Source organism: Pinus tabuliformis, chromosome 7 (genome assembly GCF_031772625.1).
Source record: "Pinus tabuliformis cultivar Carrire ecotype Pingquan chromosome 7, CPIR1, whole genome shotgun sequence".
Taxonomy (NCBI): Eukaryota; Viridiplantae; Streptophyta; class Pinopsida; order Pinales; family Pinaceae; genus Pinus; species Pinus tabuliformis.
In genome coordinates, this window is record NC_142293.1 from 985,632,217 (window position 1) to 985,651,700 (window position 19,484).

Consider the following 19,484-nt stretch of genomic DNA (forward strand, 5'->3'; position numbering starts at 1 on the left):
CAATAACTATCTCGTAAGCTTCCTCAGGTGTGACAATCTAGCAATCTGTCCAGTGCAACAAGTAAGTCAAAGATTCGCTAGGCTGTGTGGTTTGGAGCGCCGGAATCAATTATTTACATAAATTATCAGTCCTTCTTCATCCATACATAGATTTGATCTTAGACATCATCTCAATCCCAAATCGCTCTGATAAAGAATATGCAGCTCACAAATACTCAATAAGTGCAATCATTCTCATTGGATTTTTAACCGGAGTAGTTGTGCTGCTTCAAGCTTGCACTGGTGCTCTTCCCTGTTCTTCCTGCTCTTCCCAAGATCCTGTTCTGATCAAAGTGGAAAAAGTCCACCATTGGAATAAATCAGCGAGGGTCCGGAAATTGAATAAGTTGTTAAGGTCGGGAGGTATTTGAAAAAATCGGCAAAAACTTGGCAAATTTTAAAAAGTACAAAAATATTCAATTTTTTTTTACTTTTTCGCATCTAAAGTGAATTGAATATATGCATTGCCACATAAATATGAAAAGAAAGCTAATATATAAGTTGTGTAAGAAGTCTAGTGCTACATCACATATCAATAGCGAATCAAGTCCTGACTCAATCTCAAGAGTCAAAATATCAACAAAAAATATAATAAATGTATATCATGATTCATCATCATGAGTCATCTACATGTCATAAACTAATCAGTCACTGAGTTCCTCTGCCCCTTTTACAAGAATAGGGAATGGCTTTGCCTTTTCCTCTAGAGGAAGAAGGCCCTGCCCCTGGGGCTACAAATGGACTCTGTCGTCCTCTAGAAGCAAAAATAGGAGGTCGCCTCTGTCCTCTACTGCTGCCCATCCTAGATGGTGTCACCTCCTCCTCCTCCTCCTTTACTTCTCCCTCCCCTGTAGCTGCTACCTCCTCCAGTTCTAATGCCTCTTGATCCACCTCTAGCCAATCAGGGTCCAAGTCCATGATAGGACTCTCAGTCTCAACCCTCCATGGAACAGTGGTGTCAATATGGTCCAATGAGATGGCTTCCATATCAGGGGTTTTTTGAAGTTGTCTCACTCACAATCAGGTAAATCTCCTCCTCTTGGGCAGTGACAAACACCTCCTCTCTCCACAAGCACGAATCGCAAAGGTTAGAGTGCAAAATGAGTGGAAAAATCGGCCTTTTCCTAACTTATACGCAGCCCGGCACCTCACTCACAAGTTTTTGGATAAACTCCCAATTTTATCCCGAGTTTTTCATTTTTGAAAAAATTGTGAAAAACCCGGCCGATAAAATCGGCGAGTTGAAAAAATAGCTAGTTTCCGATGTTATCGTGATTTTAACGGGACTTTTTCCACAGAGGTTCTGATACCAACTATAGCACAAGTAGTCATTGAACATGCTTGACTTATTGTTTAAAGCATATACAAATTCATATGGTAGAGTTTACTTAACTTAGTTCCTAAAGAATTGGATCTCCAGATTGTCCTAAGACTCTAATAGAACGATCTCCATCTATTCTGCATGTGATTTTATTACAACCCAACAACCTCACTTACAATAGTTTATTCATATATACTATGATTTATTAAGTATCCTAACATCACAAGTGACTAGCTCCAAATGAGTAGTGTATGCTCAAAGTATAGCTGAACTTGTCGGAGGCATAACTTCCTTGTACAAGACCTAATTAGGGTGCTCTTTGGACTGTTGCGAATCTCTCGACAAGTAGAACAATGTCACGCAGCTGGTAACTTTTCCAAAAAATTGACCCCAAAACGGTTGTCTAAATGCCCGAAACAAGCTCCTAAAGTTTCACGACCCCAGATCACCAAATCAGAAAATGGACCTAACAAGGCCATGGCTCTGATTTTCCACCTTGACAAGTACCAAAACAAATGCCGAATTTTTATAGTAACCGATTTTGGATCAGCGGTCATTGACTTCAGGTATGGTCAAGAAAGGAACATGGAAAACAACGTGATCAAACTGGGGAAATGTATCTGCGATACGTTCGATGCATTCAAGAAAGAGCATACCAGGGTATCAAGGACAGCATTCAGGTCTCACAGGGGCCTTCTTCTGAGAGAGCATTACTACGATACCTCGTGGATCCAAAGGTGAGGTTGAAGATTAAATAGTGAACATCTGTGAGGTTCTAGTTTCCTTTACCTTTATATTTGTAGGAATGTCTGAACCTTTTAGCAGTGCTGACCTTGGAAGGATATTCCAGCCTTCAGAATTTTATATTTGTTTCCGTAATTTATTTTTGTATTTAGTAGAATGCTCGACTTAATAAAATACCATTTTGAGTGATTAGGAAGAAATGTTCTGTCGCGTATTGTTTACTACAAATGAAATTTGAATTACTTTTCGGTACAGAAAGATAAAACTAAACTTTTAAATCGCAGCGTAGCAATCGATTAATACAAGCATGCGGAAATACAGTGAAAAATTAGACGCAATGACGTACTAATGATGAAAATCTCAAAATAATGAAACTATAAACAACCTGTGCAAGGAGGGCCTCTGCATCTTGTTGTCTGAAACAGAGTAACCCGAGGGACTTTGAACTATTCGGGTCCGACACCAACACAAATTCATTGTTCGCATTGCTGACGGTGTAAACAGGAACTCCCTCAAGCGTCTTCGCCACATTCTCTGCACTCAAAGCAAGCTGAAACACAGCCTTAGGCTCCCAGGACTCTTCTCTACCGGTCGACACACTGGCAAAGCATGGCACTAGACGTTGCCTCTGCCTCGCTGCATCAGAAATAACACTCCCCAGGCAAGCCTTGAAATCCTCGATTCTCTGACCTAACTCTTTGCCAAACTTGAACCATGGATGTTGCTGAAACCAAACAAAATTTATTACAGACACTATATCATTCATAAGAAATCGATAGCCTAACCTATTTGACCGTTGGAATTCGAAATAACCCAAAGATAAGCCCTGGAATGCAAAATGGACCAGGAGAAAAACCCTAATATACTGCCAAATACCTTCGCAGCGGATGCATTCGTCCTCGATGTTAAACACTTAAATAAATTAGCAACCGTGTTGGTTAAATGAGGAATTCTGTGGTTATTTACAGCCGATACTGGAAATAGTTTAGGGGTAGAATTATTGGATTCGGGGGGCTTTATAGTTCTGTTAATGGCGCCTTCGAATTGGTGAAAATACGGTAGCAGTTTGTCGATGTTTGGGGTGAAATTTTCTTTGAGGGAAAATGCGGGATGAAATTTGGATGAAACAGTACGAGAAGTGGAGGATTCGTGTGAGCAATCCATTGCTAACGAAGGGAGGGAAGATTTCATTGTAATAAATTATTGCAGCAGATCAAGAATGCACAGGAAGCTACTGCTTATCTGTTAGTCTATCTGCCTATTATTGTTAGAACATCGACCGATTCTCTAGTTATTATATGTTCTGGTGTTTTGGAATCTCGTCTGCTGTCACCGGGCTTCGATTCCTACCAAGTTATTCCACGAAGCGCCTTTCATTAGATTTGCATCCAGCACAAGGAATGTGGACATCAAAACGGGGCATACGCATAACCATTTCTCTTGTTCATTGAACATTGGACAACATCAAGCGAGACCTCTTCGTGATTTAACATCTCGATCGATGATTAGGAATGATTGAAACAATTTTTAGTCGGATTGTGTTCTTATTTATTTAAAATTTGTTTTTGAATGTAATTGTTTTTGAATGTAAAGTTTGGATTTTGCACTTTCGGAAAAAATTATGGTAATATAATGGTGAGAGTTTATATATCAAATTTGTGATTCTAATAAATATTTGTCAATTTGATCGGAAAATATGTTTTAGAAAACTTTTAAAACTTAGAATAGTTAAACCACTTTTTTTTTTACTTTCTCAATTTGAATTGATTTTATTGTATTTTTTAACATGGAAATAAGTAACTTATTAAAGGATTTAGATTAAGCTCGAGATCAAACCTATTGGTTACCATTATAACCAAATAGGGCAGCCCCAAAATCAAACTTAATAGTTGCTATTGTAACCCAAAAGTATATCCATCATATCCAATGACATGTGTCTTAGCAAAGACCAACATGTCTCGAGCCACACTAGAGTGGACCTCTTTCACAAAGGGCATTTACCCCTCTATCCTTATCACAATAGTTCAACATGTCATTTATGGGATTGAACCTATGTGGGGAGGAAAACAAATGGTTAGTTCAACCACCTGAGTTATGAACCCTAAACTTTTAAAAAGAAGGACATAAGGATGGCCCTTGATCCACTTATGTATGCATAGGTCACGAAACTATTGATATAATCTCTCTAGGTGCAACTAGACATTATATCCCTACCTTAAGGTGCCCCCATGGTTTCTAGGGTAAGTGGCCCTCACAAGAATTGAACCTTACCCAACAGTGAAAAGCCCCTCACTTTTCACCATTAAATCCAACCCCTTTGGGTAGATTGATTTTATGAGTAGTTTGGTTAGTTTAAAATAGAGCAAAATCCAAAAGGATGAGGTGAGGTTCTCTAACACACAATTTTGATCATAAGAATCTAAAGTTGTCCTTGAATTTTTGGTTTAATTAAGTCCATTCTTTTGATCTAAAAATGGAATCTAATTGCTACAAGTTTAACTTGTTCCTATTTTTATGGCCAAAAGGATTTTCAATATATTTTATGATATATGTCGTGACAAACTGTCCAATGGAATACCTACGGTAGTTTACAAATCATATTGGTATCAAAGCAGGTTTCTTTTAGTATATTGTGGGGAGTTGCAATAGATCCATATCAATTAAGTTGAAAGTTATAAAACCCCAACCATGGCTAATGAATCTATTAATAACCCTCAAGATCTGACAGAGGAAGATTTGTAAGGCTAGAAGAACAAGTTGCAAATATCATCCATAATATGAACCTTCTCATTGTGGCTCTAGCAAATAAGCTTGGAATCAGAGAAGATGGAGATTCGAACTCAGAGGTCAAATCAAAAGGAAAATTAGACGATCCAGAAGAACCATAGAAGGAATCTAAGCGAGTGCCCAAAAAAAAAACCAGCTCAAGTTTCATGAACCATTCACAGTCCATGTTCAAGATGGAAGTGAAGGTTGACATCAAGCCATATCAAGGTGAGATTGGAGATTTGAAATTAAATCACTGGTTGCAGTAGTTAGAGGCTTATTTTAGTGTTCATGCATAGAGGAAGAACATATAATTTCTTTTGTTTATTTAAAACTATAAGGCAATGCCTTTACGTAGTGGGAAATCCATATGAAAACCCTGAGGGTAGAGAGAGATTCTCTGGTGATTGAGTGGGAGGATTTCAAAAATCTCAAAAAGTCTCAATTCTACCCTATCAGATATGCAGAGGACCGGTGGATTTGATGGCATTACTTCAAGAAGAGATAGAGGAAAAGTGCACAGGAGTACACCACATAATTCAAGAAGATGGCAATAATGTTGGGCCTCTCTCCCAATAACCCATATGCACTCCTCAAGTATTTAAGAGGTCTACATAGCCATCTACAAAAGCAAATAATGTTATTTAAACTTAGAATGGTGGATGAGGCTTGTGTATAGGAACAATACTAGGAAAACATAGCCTAGAAGAAAGGGAAATCAAGTCGGTTAAAGCAGAAGGAACACCAAGAAGCTTCCAGAGAAAGGAAGAAAACATGGATAGGAGGTAAGGACAAATAGACAGCAACCACAACACATTAGTAAAAAAATATCAACAACCACTGTAATTATTGTAACCTTTATGGTCATACAAAAGAAAATTGTTGGACTCAACTCGAAGAACCAGAAGAAGGATGGGAAGAAGAAAAATCTCATGGCCACATACAAGTAATCAAGTGGAAAGCAGCTTGGATGTGGATGAGAAGATTGTGTACACATTAGTACTAAAGGGGGTAAATCTAAGTAGCCTTTAGTGACATGAAGAGAAGGAGATTACCAAACTCTTCCATATAAAGATACAGGCCAAGAAGATGAAAATAGATGCTCTATCAACTCAAGACCACAAGTGAATCTCATTGCAGCAAAGTTGGTCAAACAACTAGGATTGGAAGTTCGTAATCATCCAAGCCCATATCCATTGGGATGGGTAAATAAGGATGCAAAAATAAAGGTAACCAAACAATGCAAAATCATATTTGTTATTAGTGTTGATTTTATTGATGTAGAAAAACTAGATGTAGTTTCACAAGAAGGTTAAAGCTCTACAGAGTGATAACGGTGGTGAGTATGTCTCCAATGAGTTTAAGAACTTCTGTGTAGTGGAAGGGATTAAACGAGAGTTGACGACACCCCATAACCCTCAACATAATGGGGTTGCAGAGAGGAAGAACAGGAGCATAGTAGGGGTAGCAAGGGTGATGTTGCATGATCGGGGCCTACCACTACACTTGTGGGTTGAGGCATGCAACACAATGGTTTATGTTCAAAACCATAGCCCACATTGGATACTTGAGATGAAGACACCAGAGGAGACTTATTATGGTAAGAGGCCAGATGTTGGTCACTTTAGGATTTTTGGGTCATCGGTTTATTTCTATGCGACCAAAGATGCACGGAAGAAGCTTGAGCCAACAGTGGAGTTGGGGATCTTTGTGGGGTACATTGATACACCCCACAACTATCGAGTGTACATGTTGACCAGTTAGATGACAGTGGTTCGCAGGGATATCAGGTTCGATGAGGAGAAGGCCATGCGAGTATCCCTTGAGAGGGAGCTTGAGCTACATGTGGATGAGGAGCTTTTAGCTCCTAAGGTTGAGGGGCCTCATATTGATGTGGAGCAGCCACATGTAGAGGTTCAGAGAGTGGAGACATCCACTCAGGCAGAGTCTTCCAAAGAGGGAAGAAAGCGCACTAGAGAGGCTGACAGATTGTTGGATGATGCATGGGAGAATGTGGGAGCACCCTCTTCTCAGCGCAGATAGAGGAGGTCACCAGAGAGGTACACTGGATACATGGAACTTATGGGTGCATGTGTTGTGACAGAGCCATCTTCCTTTCAGGAAGCAGTGCAGCAACCGGTTTGGGTTGATGCGATGGTGGAGGAGTATGACTCCATAGTTCGAAATAGTGTTTGAGATGTTGTCCCGAGACCGGAGGACAAGTCAGTTGTGTTTTTTAGTTGGCTTTACAAAGTAAAGCAAGCTTCATATGGTAGTATGGAGAAGCATAAGGCCAGATTTATGGCCCGTGGCTTTTCACAGGTAGAGCGGATTGACTACGATGAGACCTTTGCTCCTGTTGCAAGGTACTCGTCAATCAGATCTATTTTGGCACTATCGGCATGGATGGGTTGGAAGATCCATTAGATGGATGTGAAGACTGCCTTCCTCAATGGCATGATTGAGGAAGAGGTGTACATAGAGCAACCCGAAGGTTTTGAAACCTTAGACCGTGAGTTGCCGACTCAAAAGAGTGTTGTATGGGTTGAAGCAAGCACCCCATGCTGGGTACACCAAGATAGATAGCCACTTCACTGGGTTGGACTTCACGAAGAGTGAAGCGGATGCGAACCTGTATCACATAGTAGTGGAAGGTAAGATGTTGATAATTGTACTTTGTGTAGATGATCTTATACAGACAGGTGATGAGAAGCTCATCAAATCTTGTAAGGAGGACCTTGCAAGAGAGTTTGAGATTAAGGACATGGGGCTCATGCATTACTTTCTTGGCATGGAGTTATGGCAGGGAGATGGGCATTTGTATCTCAGGGCAAGTATGCCAACGAGATACTCAGGAGATTCCGCATGGAGAGCAGTGAACCCATGGAGAGTCCTCTAGCTGGTAACTGGAGGAAGGAGGATGCAACTTTAGGGGAAGTAGTGGAAGCTACTATTTACAGGCAGCTTGTGGGTTCACTCATGTACTTGGTGAACACACGACCAGATATGTGCTATGCAGTTAACCAGCTTAGTCAAGCGATGGTTAGGCCTACCAAGTTGTATTGGAAGGCGACAAAGCATGTATTGAGATACCTTAGGGGCACTACTCAGTTTGGGTTATGTTACAGATGGACAGAGGGAGTGAATCTTGAAGGCTTCACCATGCAAATTGGGCAGGGAGTCCATCTGATAGGAAGAGCACATCAGGAGGGATCGTTAGTATTGGTCAACAACAGTTTCTTAGTACAACAGGAAATAGAGATCGGTTGCACTCAGTTCGACAGAGGCAGAGTTCATGGCTGCAAGTCAGGCAGCATGTGAGGCTATCTGGATGAGGAAGATCTTGGTTGGTTTGTTTGGTCAGCAGATGGATCCGACAATGATTTATTTTGATAATCATATTTGTATCAAACTCTCTGAAAATCCAATCTTTCATGATCGGTCCAAGCATATTGATATTTGGTATCATCATCTCAAAGATTGTGTATTGAGGCAGATCGTGTTGTTAGATTACATTCCCACAGAGGAGCAAGATATTAACATCTTGACAAAGGCATTGTAAAGGTGTGAGTTTCACGGAGATAGGATCGAGGTAGTTGATAATCCCTTTCTTGTTGAGAGGGAGTGTTGAGAATGGCAACAAGAAATTCTAGTTTAATTTGTCCTTGAATTAAAATGTGAATTAAATTCAAATTCTATTCTCATAAGAATTTAAAATAGTTAAATTAAGTTTATTAAACTTACTTAACTTAGGAAATTCGAGTTGGAAGTCTTTAGGAAGTCATGTATATGTTCTCTCTACTTTGTAGGAGTCCAGTGTGAGTTAATTATGAGTTGTAAAATAGAAGACTCAGTTTCATGAGTCAGTTCAGTTAAATTAGTTCTCAAATTGATTGAGAGAACTAATAGTGAGTTAACAGTCAGTGGTGACACTAATGAACTCCACCAGTGCTACTCTAGTTAACTGAATATTTACTCATCAGAAACTCATGCATGTCGATTCAGAGAAAGACCCAGCTAAGACTAGAGTGCAGGGACAGTGTACTATTTGTTTTAGATTTTTCTGAGTTGCACTGATAGTGCATGCATTTAGGAACTTATCCTTAAAGGATTGTGTTATTTTTAGAGGCTTTATTTCCCTTTAAATACAAGTTATCCTTTATAGGAATTACACATTGGAATAGAGACTTAGAGAGCTTGTGAAGAGGCTAAGCTTTGGCCTTGAGCTTGCTTATGAGTTGGAGATTGAATTTTCTAAGTGCTGAGATTGTTATAGAGAGAACAAGCATTGTAATTTCATCTTGATTTTCTGGATTAATACAAAACAGATAGTGGGGTTTGAGTTTTGGCTTTCCTCGGATATTTATTGTGTTATATGCCTTTGATTATCTTCCTCTATTGATTATTGTTTGCCCGATGTTTATGGGCTTTCGTTGTAAAGAGTAGAAGTCGATTCTTATCTCTTGCTTTAGCAAATTGCATTGGCTTGTGAATCTACTGAATTTTCTACAATACTAACTTATATCTACAAAGCATAAAGAGAGGTTTTAGTTTGCCCCAAAGGGGCTTGGGTCCATGTCAGGATTTCCTTTTGGTGGTACCTGCTTATCAAGCGATGCAACAAACTCGCCTTCTTCTTTGTTGTATGCTTCTGTCTGCAGATACATGCTTGGTTCCAACATGCCTTTTCCTTTCTCCTCCTTGGAATCCCAATGAGCTATCTTGCACCTAGTCTTCAACATTAATATCTCTAACTCCAAATGAAGTAGGGATGCTCTGTTCATGCATTGTACCATCCCATTTTGTGTTTCGTCGCCTTTGCCCTGTCATCCTTCTCCTTTTCCAACAACTCCAATATTCTAGCTAACATTTCATACATCCCCAATAGATTCTTAAAAAAATTCTCCTACGCCTTCCTCCATCGATTGAATTCTTCAATTACATCTATGTTTGTCATCTCTACGAGCAACTGTTCCACAACAAGGTTCTCCACTATACAAACAACCAGTTCAACTCTGCCTCGAATTGTCACCTAGTATTTATTGCCTCCCCTTCCTCCTGGGTGGAGGATCCTCCGTAAATCATCATTAATTTTGTTTAAGGTGATGTCGTCAGTTATATCTTCCCAAATGATGAGTTGGGCTTCAAACCTTAATAGTTCTTGTTAGCATTAATGTGATTTGATTCAATGATCTCCATCTCCCATATGCATTAAGCTTGAGAGGGTTATCGAGTTTTTATACCAGGCCACCTTCTCTTGCTGTCAATCCAGGTGTATGATCCTCCGTGCATGAAATACAACATGTGGAGGATGGGTTGAGTTTTGAATTATCTTCTCAATTGTGATTCCAGCTGGTTATTGGCTTTGATTCCTAATAATTCTAATGTCAAAGAATGTGATATATTCAATTTCCCAAGGATCTTCATTTAATGAATTGGATTATGGTATCAGCGCGGATCTCCTTTCTACATCCTGAAAATTTAATACTCCTTGTTCTAGTCAAGTACCTTGATTTACCAACATGTTTTCCATTGTGTTGAGGCATTTGAGGATGTGGAAGAACTGGGTGTTTTCAAATTGCGCCACCAACAGTGTTATTCTCCAAATAATTGGAGGGAAGCTAAGATGTGGTCTTGAAATCACCTTCAGACTGATTAATTACCATCGTTGAGTCCTCTATAATCAACAAGCTTTTGATTCCTCGAGCCCTTGCCAATTCCAAGCCTTTCCATAATGCCCAAAACTATGTTTGGTTGTTTGTTTCCCATCATAGACCCTAGGCAAAAGTATTTTCCAATTTTTCTTCAAGGCTATGTAATGCCCCTCCTACTCCTACCACCCAGGGGTTGCCTTTATAGGCCCCGTCGAAATTGAGAATTAGAATGGGCTGCCTTGTTTTCTAGTCTCGACATTCTTCCTCATCCATTCTTAATTGGGTGAAGGTGATGGAGGAAGGTTTCGGCATGAAGTTGACAACATGATCATATATTTTTGGGAAACTAATCCATTCTCCCTCTTTAGTGGTCATATCTGCCCAATTCATTGACTTTAGTCCTTTTTCCACCATGGATTCTGCTAGTAAGCATTGTGCTTTTATAGTTGCTCTGTGAGTGGACGACACTTTGTCTTTAAATATCACCTTATTCCTTTCCAGCCAAATTGTCCAACATAAGAACTTGGTAGTGCACTCAAGGCTCATTTCCCTGTCGGTGATTTGATTTTATCTTTGGGGGCATTGCTCTTCTAAGACTCAAACATCTATATCAAATTTGTTGGAATGTTATCTACAATATTGATTTTTTCGAAGGCCATTCTCCATACTTCCGTGGAGAATGGATAGTGATGGAATAAATGTGGTATCGACTCCTCCTCTGCTTTACATAAGGCACACCATGACGAATCTTGAATATTCCTCCTTCTTATATTCTTCACTATAAGGATCTTTTGATGTGTAAGGACCCAACAAAACAAGTTAATTTTTGAAATTGCATCATATTTCCATATCACATTCCATAGTCTCCTCTTTGGGGGGTGTGGGATCATATTGAGGAGCAGGTTGTATCCCTCTTTGACTATATATTGAAGTGATTTACTTAGCATCCACGTTCTTGAATTGGATGCTCCATGAGAGATTGGTGCAAGTCCTTTCAACAATGAAATGAGTCGATTCCATTACCCAACTAATTAGGTGGGGAGATCTGGACACTTATTGGCTTATGAAGGGCTGACCCAGGTTCAACGTTAGTTAGCCAAACATATCCCTACACTACTGGCCCTTTCGGCATCAGCCTGCAGAGCGCGAACTGAAGTCTCACCCGAAGCAATATGGGGGGATGCTGGAACCAAGTTTCTGAACCCTTGAGATGGATGTGATGTCGGTTTATTCCAACTATACCTACCTTCACGCAGGTTGCTTATCCCTTTGTTCTACCCTTCAGTACCTTCACGAAATGTTACAATCGACTTCCACACAGCCCTAACCAGGGGCTGATATGCTTTCGCGCTACTAGGGCAGCGAATTGTGATATTTCCCAAACTACGCTAAGTATCTTACTTATCTTATTAACAAATCTTAGTTAGCTTCACGTAAACAGATGTTCTTACTTGTGTTCACTTAACCAACACAGTTATACACATTCACACATCATATAAGCATTAGAAGTGAAATTCATACCCAATATAACATATGCATCAACAAGAAATAAAGACACTTAAATTATAGAATACTTCTTTTTATTGATTATCCCATATGCTTACAAACTCGATTCGCCTTGCGCACTTAGCTGCAGGGGTCCGCGCACTCAGCTGCGGACTTCTAAGCCTTTGCGCACTCAGCTGCAAAGCCTCTACGTACGCTGCGACCAAAAACTTAGACTTCTTCTCAGAGTTATCTCTCATACATTATTCCATCATTGATTTTCTTGATTGATTCCTCTTTCTACTTAGAGCTTAGCTCTATTTATACAATCCCATGGTCCGCGGACCATGGGTAGATATTTTACAAACGACATTACATTATCGAAATAAGGGCGGACAACCCTATGACTCTTTAACATCTCCGCGACCACAAAATGATGAGTCTTTACATTTGGATTACAAAAATTGGACCAAAATATGGGCTTTAAGCCCAAAAACTACCCTTGGGGGATCCCACGCCCAACAACACTGCCACCATGTCCAGACTCCGGCTGGGTCCCAAGATGATAGGTCTTTTATTCGTTCGATGCCTTTGTTATTAAACCATTCTACAAGGAGTCCCCCCTCTTCATGTTCTATTATCACTGAAGTTGTCAATATCATGTCCTTCCATAAGTTGATTATTGCTCCATTTCCAACACTCTATCACAAATTTTGTAATAGTACCGAGGCAACAACTTTACATAGGTGCCATATTTTGGATCCCTTACCTTCGCATTGCACTCTCTCGGCCCTTAGGATCTTGTTCTTGTTAAATTGTTTTTTGAGAAAAGCTTCCTTCCACCAACCATTGGTTTCTAAAATCAATTTCCAAACTATTTTAGCACCTAGTGCAAGATTCATATACATGGGATCCTTAATTCCCAACCCTCCATGCTCCTTTAGAATACGGACTACATTCCAATTTAGAAGGTCAAATTTCCTTTCATTATCCTTTCCTCGCTGCCATAGAAATCTTCTAATCAAGGCACTCATTTGAAGAACACACTTAGGAGCGAGCAATTCTGAACCTAGATATATTGGGAGAGCCGATAGTACTAATTTAATTACGACAATTTTACCAGCCAGGTTAAGCCATCTCACACCCCATCCTTGTATCTTCTTATGAAATTTATGCATAATGCCTTCCCAGTCTTGCTTTAAAGAGGATATGTTGATGGTGTTAGACCCACTAACATGTAAGGGGATCTCGCCGATAAGAAGTCCCAACTAGACCTCAGACCGTTTGGTGTAGGAGTCCTAGCAGTGGGTCATAAAGCAATGCCTTGACTGCGACGTCGCACAGAGGCAAGTAAGATAACTTTGTCAGTAGCAAGAGTGTGATTGCTGCAGTGAGTCGAGGGAGGTGTATGAGAGGTTCTAACACATGGGGGTGAGATGAGGGTGAAGGTGAGTTCCAGGCTGAAATGGATCAGTCCAAACTCAGCTAGGAACACACAACACACTGGACATACACAGCTTCCAGCAGAGTACTCCACTTAGATGCGGTAGTCATAACATACAAGGTAAGATAACACGTACGACACTCACGGATCAATCCGAACGAGTGCAACGGTTGTTACAGCAAGGTTCATGTGAAAGGTTTGTCTGATGTCCGACAGAGCAGTCGACACGGACAAAACAACATTAACAACTTATACAACACATTTCCATTAATAGATTATGCATTCTAACAAATGAATCAGTTCAGATGTAGAGCACAGGTTAAAGCAACATGCATTACAAGTGTTAAAGACCAGTCTTATAACAGATACAATACATGTGTGAAAACATGTTGGCTCTTATTATATAAATAAGTGTAAGTTCCAATCAGACCATGCATCCATGTAAACCTGTTAGCCCCAATAGTGAAACGTTACAGCCACATCCACCTACTCCTCCAAAGAGATGTACTAGCTCCGTGTAGTGGAGAAGCCAAGGCGTGTTACAATACTATCCAAGCTCTTTCCAAGAATAGTCTTATCAGAAGCTTCGCTGACCAAAAGCCTATACAATGAGTTATGAGGGACTATTTATAGCAAAGGGTGGGGTGACCCTTGACATTCCCCTTTGTGACAGTTCAACTACCCTCATGACTCTTCACCTACTCTATGACTATTACATCCAACTATTGACACTTGACTTACACTTGACATGACTCAACATTACAATGCACATGTACTCATGTGAGACAACATGGCTTGAGCAAGCCAAGCAAGACATCACTGACACTCAGTCCGCTGTGATGAGACCAACTCTTTGACATGATTGTGATGGTGAAGGTGATGAGCTGATGCCAAGCTTAGTCGTCCGTGATGGTATGCATGCACCTCATGGTGACATCTTGCTGAAGTGAATTCTTGCCTTCGTTGCAACTGGTGCATTGGTTCGGCCCCTTCATCCAACTTGTCTACTAACATGCGCATGGTCTTCTTGGGTGCGACTGAACCGACAACACACTGATGCATAGTGTCTGTGCTTCTCTTCATGTGTGTGCTGGTGGTCATGCACATCAACTTGCCAAAGTACATGTTCAACTCCACCTGGACTTGCTTTTATCTTCGACTTGGTGAGTGTGTTGAATGGGTTGGATTGCATGTGTGCGCACAATGACATGTATGCTGTTGAATCCCTTGCATGCGATCAACAACATTGCTCACCATGTCTGCTCCATGTTAGCTGTTGGGATAGATCTTTAACTTGTATGGGCGCAGTTTCATCTGTGAGTGCATGTTGTGCCCACTGTTATTCCTATTCCTGTTGTAACTCATTCGTCTGTCTGTGCAGCTTCATGTTCTTCCTTGAGTTGTTGGTTCAACACATGCAATTCCTTCTTTGTTCCATTCTTTATCTTTGCGCGACCTTCATGTCGCGCCGTCACCTCATAACCCTAGTCTCCAAAGTTGCTTTCGTTATTAGTGGATCTACTTGATTTTGCAACTTTGTTCCGCCTCTGTGTTGTCAACAACCTTCCTCTTGCATTCGCTGCATTCGATATGTTGCCTTCAACTCATGTTCATGATGTTTCTCGTTGTGATGTTGTTGCTATCATATCTTGATGTCCTTGTCTACGAACAAATTGATGTCTTCGTGAGCAGGCAAGCTCATAGACACTTGATCGACTGCATCTTCAGGTGTTCTCTAAACGGTGTCTTTGACTCTACTCTCTTGGAAACCATTGTACCTTCACTACTGAGAGGCAGATGAGCACCTGCAATACCTAGGGACATGGAAACACTCATGGAAAGAAATCTGTCAGTCGAAAACCAAAATGAACTTGAGAACTGACTTGCGACATAACTATGTGACTGATCATGAAGGTTGCACAATTTCGGTCGGGAGGTAAGGAGACTGACTGCCAAGATTGCACAAGGCACAGTCTGGGCTGTTGGGAGATTGACTGACATCTGGAACTACGCAATGCGTAGTCTAGTCTGGCTGTTGACTGTTGGGATTACGCAATCCGCAATTTCAACTGACAATGGCTGCAGGCTCGGTGACTGCAGTGCACAATTTTCTTGGCCAACAGTCATTGTCCCTCAAGATTGCGCAAAGCAAGCCTGGGGAATAGCTACTAGGCAGAAATGTGCATTTATGGGGAGGAAGGTAGAGCCTTCCCTCTCAGGATTGCGCAATGCTATCTTAGTGAGGTAGGGTTCGGGCCAATGTTGTCCAGACTTGCCGACGGGCAAATGAAAGTGAATGTGAGTGTGAATGCATGTTGATACTAAGTGTAAGCATAAGTGAATGATCATGCATGCAAACGGTGGATGACAGATTCAAAAAATGGAATAACATGCATGTGGGTGAGGCGAGTCCCTGAATCGACGACTATTCGTGAAAGACAGTTTCATGCATGCGATAATAGTGAGGTGTTGACGAAAACTGAAATGGTGCTAGGAAAAGCTAATATACATGTAAATGACAATAGGTGTTTAAAGAAATCAAGCAAACAATACTCATACAAGTGAAAACACAAAAAGTGATAGAAATGCAACACAAGGCATGGGAAGCGGGCTTACCCCAAAACAGTTGAGCTAAATGTGCCAACTACACCTAGATGTGATGTGGGATGTCAGAGCTACAAGGTTGATGTGAGGAATGAGATCTACAATGTCTGGTTGATGAGCTTCGATAACATCGAGGTTGTGACGTGCTTGTCACAAATCTAAGGAAAGGACACTTGGTGGGAGGTTTCTGAAATGATCCTTGCATGTAACCTTCGACTGTTAATCATAGATCCCTGAAACAAGGGATGTCTTTACATGCTGCCTTGGGGGAAGTAGCCTATGCATGCAAGTCAGTTTTGCTCGGTCCCGGAGGGAACCAGTCAACTCAGCTACACATGCAAGGGACTGCTCGACTGCTTGAAGGAAATGCACATTTCTGGTTGGGAGTTGGGCTGATTTCCCAAGAGATTTGTGCAATTTTTGGGTAGAGCAGTTGACTGCTACCTAGATTTACGCAAATTCTAGGGTGAGTAGCCCTGCTAGGGAAAATTGTGCAATTCCTGCTAGAAGTGTTGACTGGTAGAATTGCGCAATCTTGGAGCCCAGCAGGCTGCGAGACAAGGTTGCGCAATTTTTGGAGGGAAGGTTGGTTGCCCTCCAAAAATGCATAATTTTCTTGGGGAAGCTGCTCATCTGGCAGCTAGACCAAGTCCTGGTGAACAGCTTGTGAGGGGAATGGATCAAACTGTGATCGACAAGCTGCCTTTGTGCGAGGACGACACTAAAGTTTGTGAACTTGACGAGGCAAGGAAAGCTGTTGTGAAGGTTGGAAGGGAGGCTCCAAAACGAAGCCAAGGAAAAATTTTGGAGGGTGGTTGTAGTTGCTACAACACTTGGTGACACACTGGTAGAACTCCAGCTCTCTGAATGGACCTTGTTCGTGAAAAGCAAGTCTAACACCTCTGAAAGTATTGTTCAGTTCTCAACTCCTCTTGGTTTCCACACTAGCTTGATTGTAAAATGAAGCATCTGCCAAGTTCTTGGTCGATTGACACACATTCTAAGCCAAGGCAACATAGTTGTTTCGATTGGGGTTGAGGGGTATATTGGTGCACAAGCAGTATAGTCGTTAGAGTCTTAGTTTCATCTCTGGTGTTGCTCCGCTGCCAGCAGGCCTGGACAGTACCCTAGCAGAGTCACATAGGAACACAAGCATGGCTTCGTTGCCAGCGAGCCTGGTTAGTACCCCGACGGAGTTACTTGCATAACCTCTCTGCACATGAAGCCTTTCTCTTCTTTCACCTTATTCATTTTTTCAACTTTTTTCATTTTTTTCATTTTTGTAACTGTGCATAACACTTATTTATTATAGAGGCGGAAAAGGGATCCCGACTTATTGAGAGCAGAAGAGGTTGTTCCAGCAGAGAAGTAGTTTATTATACCTCTGACGTGCCTGTTAAGGTTTTCCCCCTCGCCTTACTCTACCTGAATGAGTTGACAAGGGTTAACCCAAAAACAACCGACTAGAGTAGGTGACACTAGTTAGCACGCAAGCATTGTGTTTTCACCAAGGTTCACTTCAAATAGTACGTATTTTCCATTGACATATCATGGATTGAAAGTAACAAGTTCTTCATACAGAGGCAAGATGACAGATAACCAAGTAGTGATAACACCACAAGGCCTCTTGTACTTTACCCAGCTTGCTTCAAGAGTCATACACGGTTTCATGTGAAACTATCCTATGAAACGAAACAAGCGAATTAACAAACAACAAAGCAAAGCAAGAGCAGAAGCAAAAGAGAAAGCAAAGCAAGTAAGCAAACAAGCATGCTAGCAAACTGACTGAAAGAAAACACTACTCCTACTCCTAAGCTGACAGTGCATGGGTCACCTCATGTGAAGTGATACTTCCAATGCAGCCACCAGCACATTGGTTGACCCATGTTGGTGAAGGCATGGTTCGCGAACAAGATAGTTGTGCGAACCAGCAAACAAGAAAGATGTAACAGTGAAGACAAACACACTACGACCTTACAAGTGACCACATAACACAAATGAGTGAAAGTGCATGACATGCATTCTATGGTGCTGCCATGATGGTATTCTACACTGCGTGCAGATGTTGAGTGCATGCATTCTCTTGACTGTGACATGCAAGAAAACTTGAGAAAGGTAGACCACTTGTGTTGTGCATGTGTGCTTGCTATGTAAGATTCCTCTAGCGCATGAGCAATGGGATCGTGTAGTTTGAGTGGAGGAAGCGAAATCTAGGTGTTTGGTTGATCTTCAATGCAAAGCAGAGAGTGATGAGGGGCCTTGAGTGTTTCAACAATTTTATGACCGGAAGTGAAACCAACCTCAGGACAGCGAGGGCCTAACATAACCATCAACTCGGGTTGAAGTGCCTTGACAGTGTGGGGGGTTTCGACCTCATTAACAAAGAGATCATCGTAGACCAGTGTCTTGGATAGATTAACAACAGTTGACTCAACATCGTGATCAAATGAGGAAGTGAATAGATCACGACAACCAAGATAAAAAAATTCAGGATGTTCGTTGGCATCCTCATGATTTGATGAATCGGGCAGAGGGGTAGATAAGAAGCAAAGATGTTCACCCTCTATGTTTTCAAGAAAGATAAATGACCGATTGAACGGATTTTTCGAGGAGGATGTGTCCTCTCCGCACTGTAATGACAAACTGACATCCAATTTGTCATGTGAATGATGAGAAGTAGAAGCATCCAGAAATGAATTTCACAGGGGAAATCAACAGTGGCAAAATCACAAGGGATGTCAGGATGAAGCATATGAGGTGCGGCTGGAAGGGAGTCATCCTTCACCGTGGGCTCTTCTTTAGATTCCCGCACAAACTCATCATGAATGATGGTGCAGGTTGGCTTCATAACACTAACTCCGTCAATAGCTTGATCCTCGTTCACAACAGGTGAGGAGTCCGGAATGGGAGAACACAAGACAGTACAATCTAGAGGATCAATAGAACGCGAGGACGAAGGTTGAGGGAACGAGTCTACGTGACAACCAATAGGCTTGCAAGCCAAATCTACACAAATCTCAAGAGAAGGTGGGGTGGAAGATGTGACAGTCCAACCGAGGTGTGTGCATGATCTCCCACATCACTTCGCGATGGTGGAGCTGTTTGATGAGGTGAAGGCGGACAATCACTTGTGACAGCAACTGTGCTTGCCTATGATTGCGCAGCTCCATCACCGAAGTGTGTTGAGCAGGGTTCGGATATGTGAAGAAGATACTCAAATCTTCCATCAAGAAATTCCTAATCAATATCATCTTCCGAGAATCGGTATGCAAGATTACAAAAGCGTGTGTGAAACTGTTCAACGGATTCATCGAGTGCTTTTCGTAATTTCAGAATTTCTTTGTTGAGTGCTTTACGGTCATAGTGATTGAAAGCACGATCTATCTCTACTACCAGATGAGCAAGAGAATGAATAGATTTTTCGGGC

General features: G+C 41.3%; 1 protein-coding gene across 1 annotated transcript in view; it reads right to left on the bottom strand.

Moving 5' to 3' along the window:
* LOC149250910 (protein TIC 22, chloroplastic-like) overlaps window positions 1-3,592 on the bottom strand; it is a 176,263-nt gene extending 172,671 nt beyond the window's left edge. The window contains exons 1-2 of the mRNA XM_089459273.1: window positions 2,981-3,592; window positions 2,490-2,828 (exon numbers count right to left, since the gene is read on the bottom strand). Coding sequence (XP_089315399.1) covers window positions 2,490-2,828; window positions 2,981-3,295 — 654 coding nt within the window. The 5' untranslated portion in view covers window positions 3,296-3,592. The remainder of the gene's footprint in view (window positions 1-2,489; window positions 2,829-2,980) is intronic.
* Window positions 3,593-19,484: the final 15,892 nt, after the last annotated feature.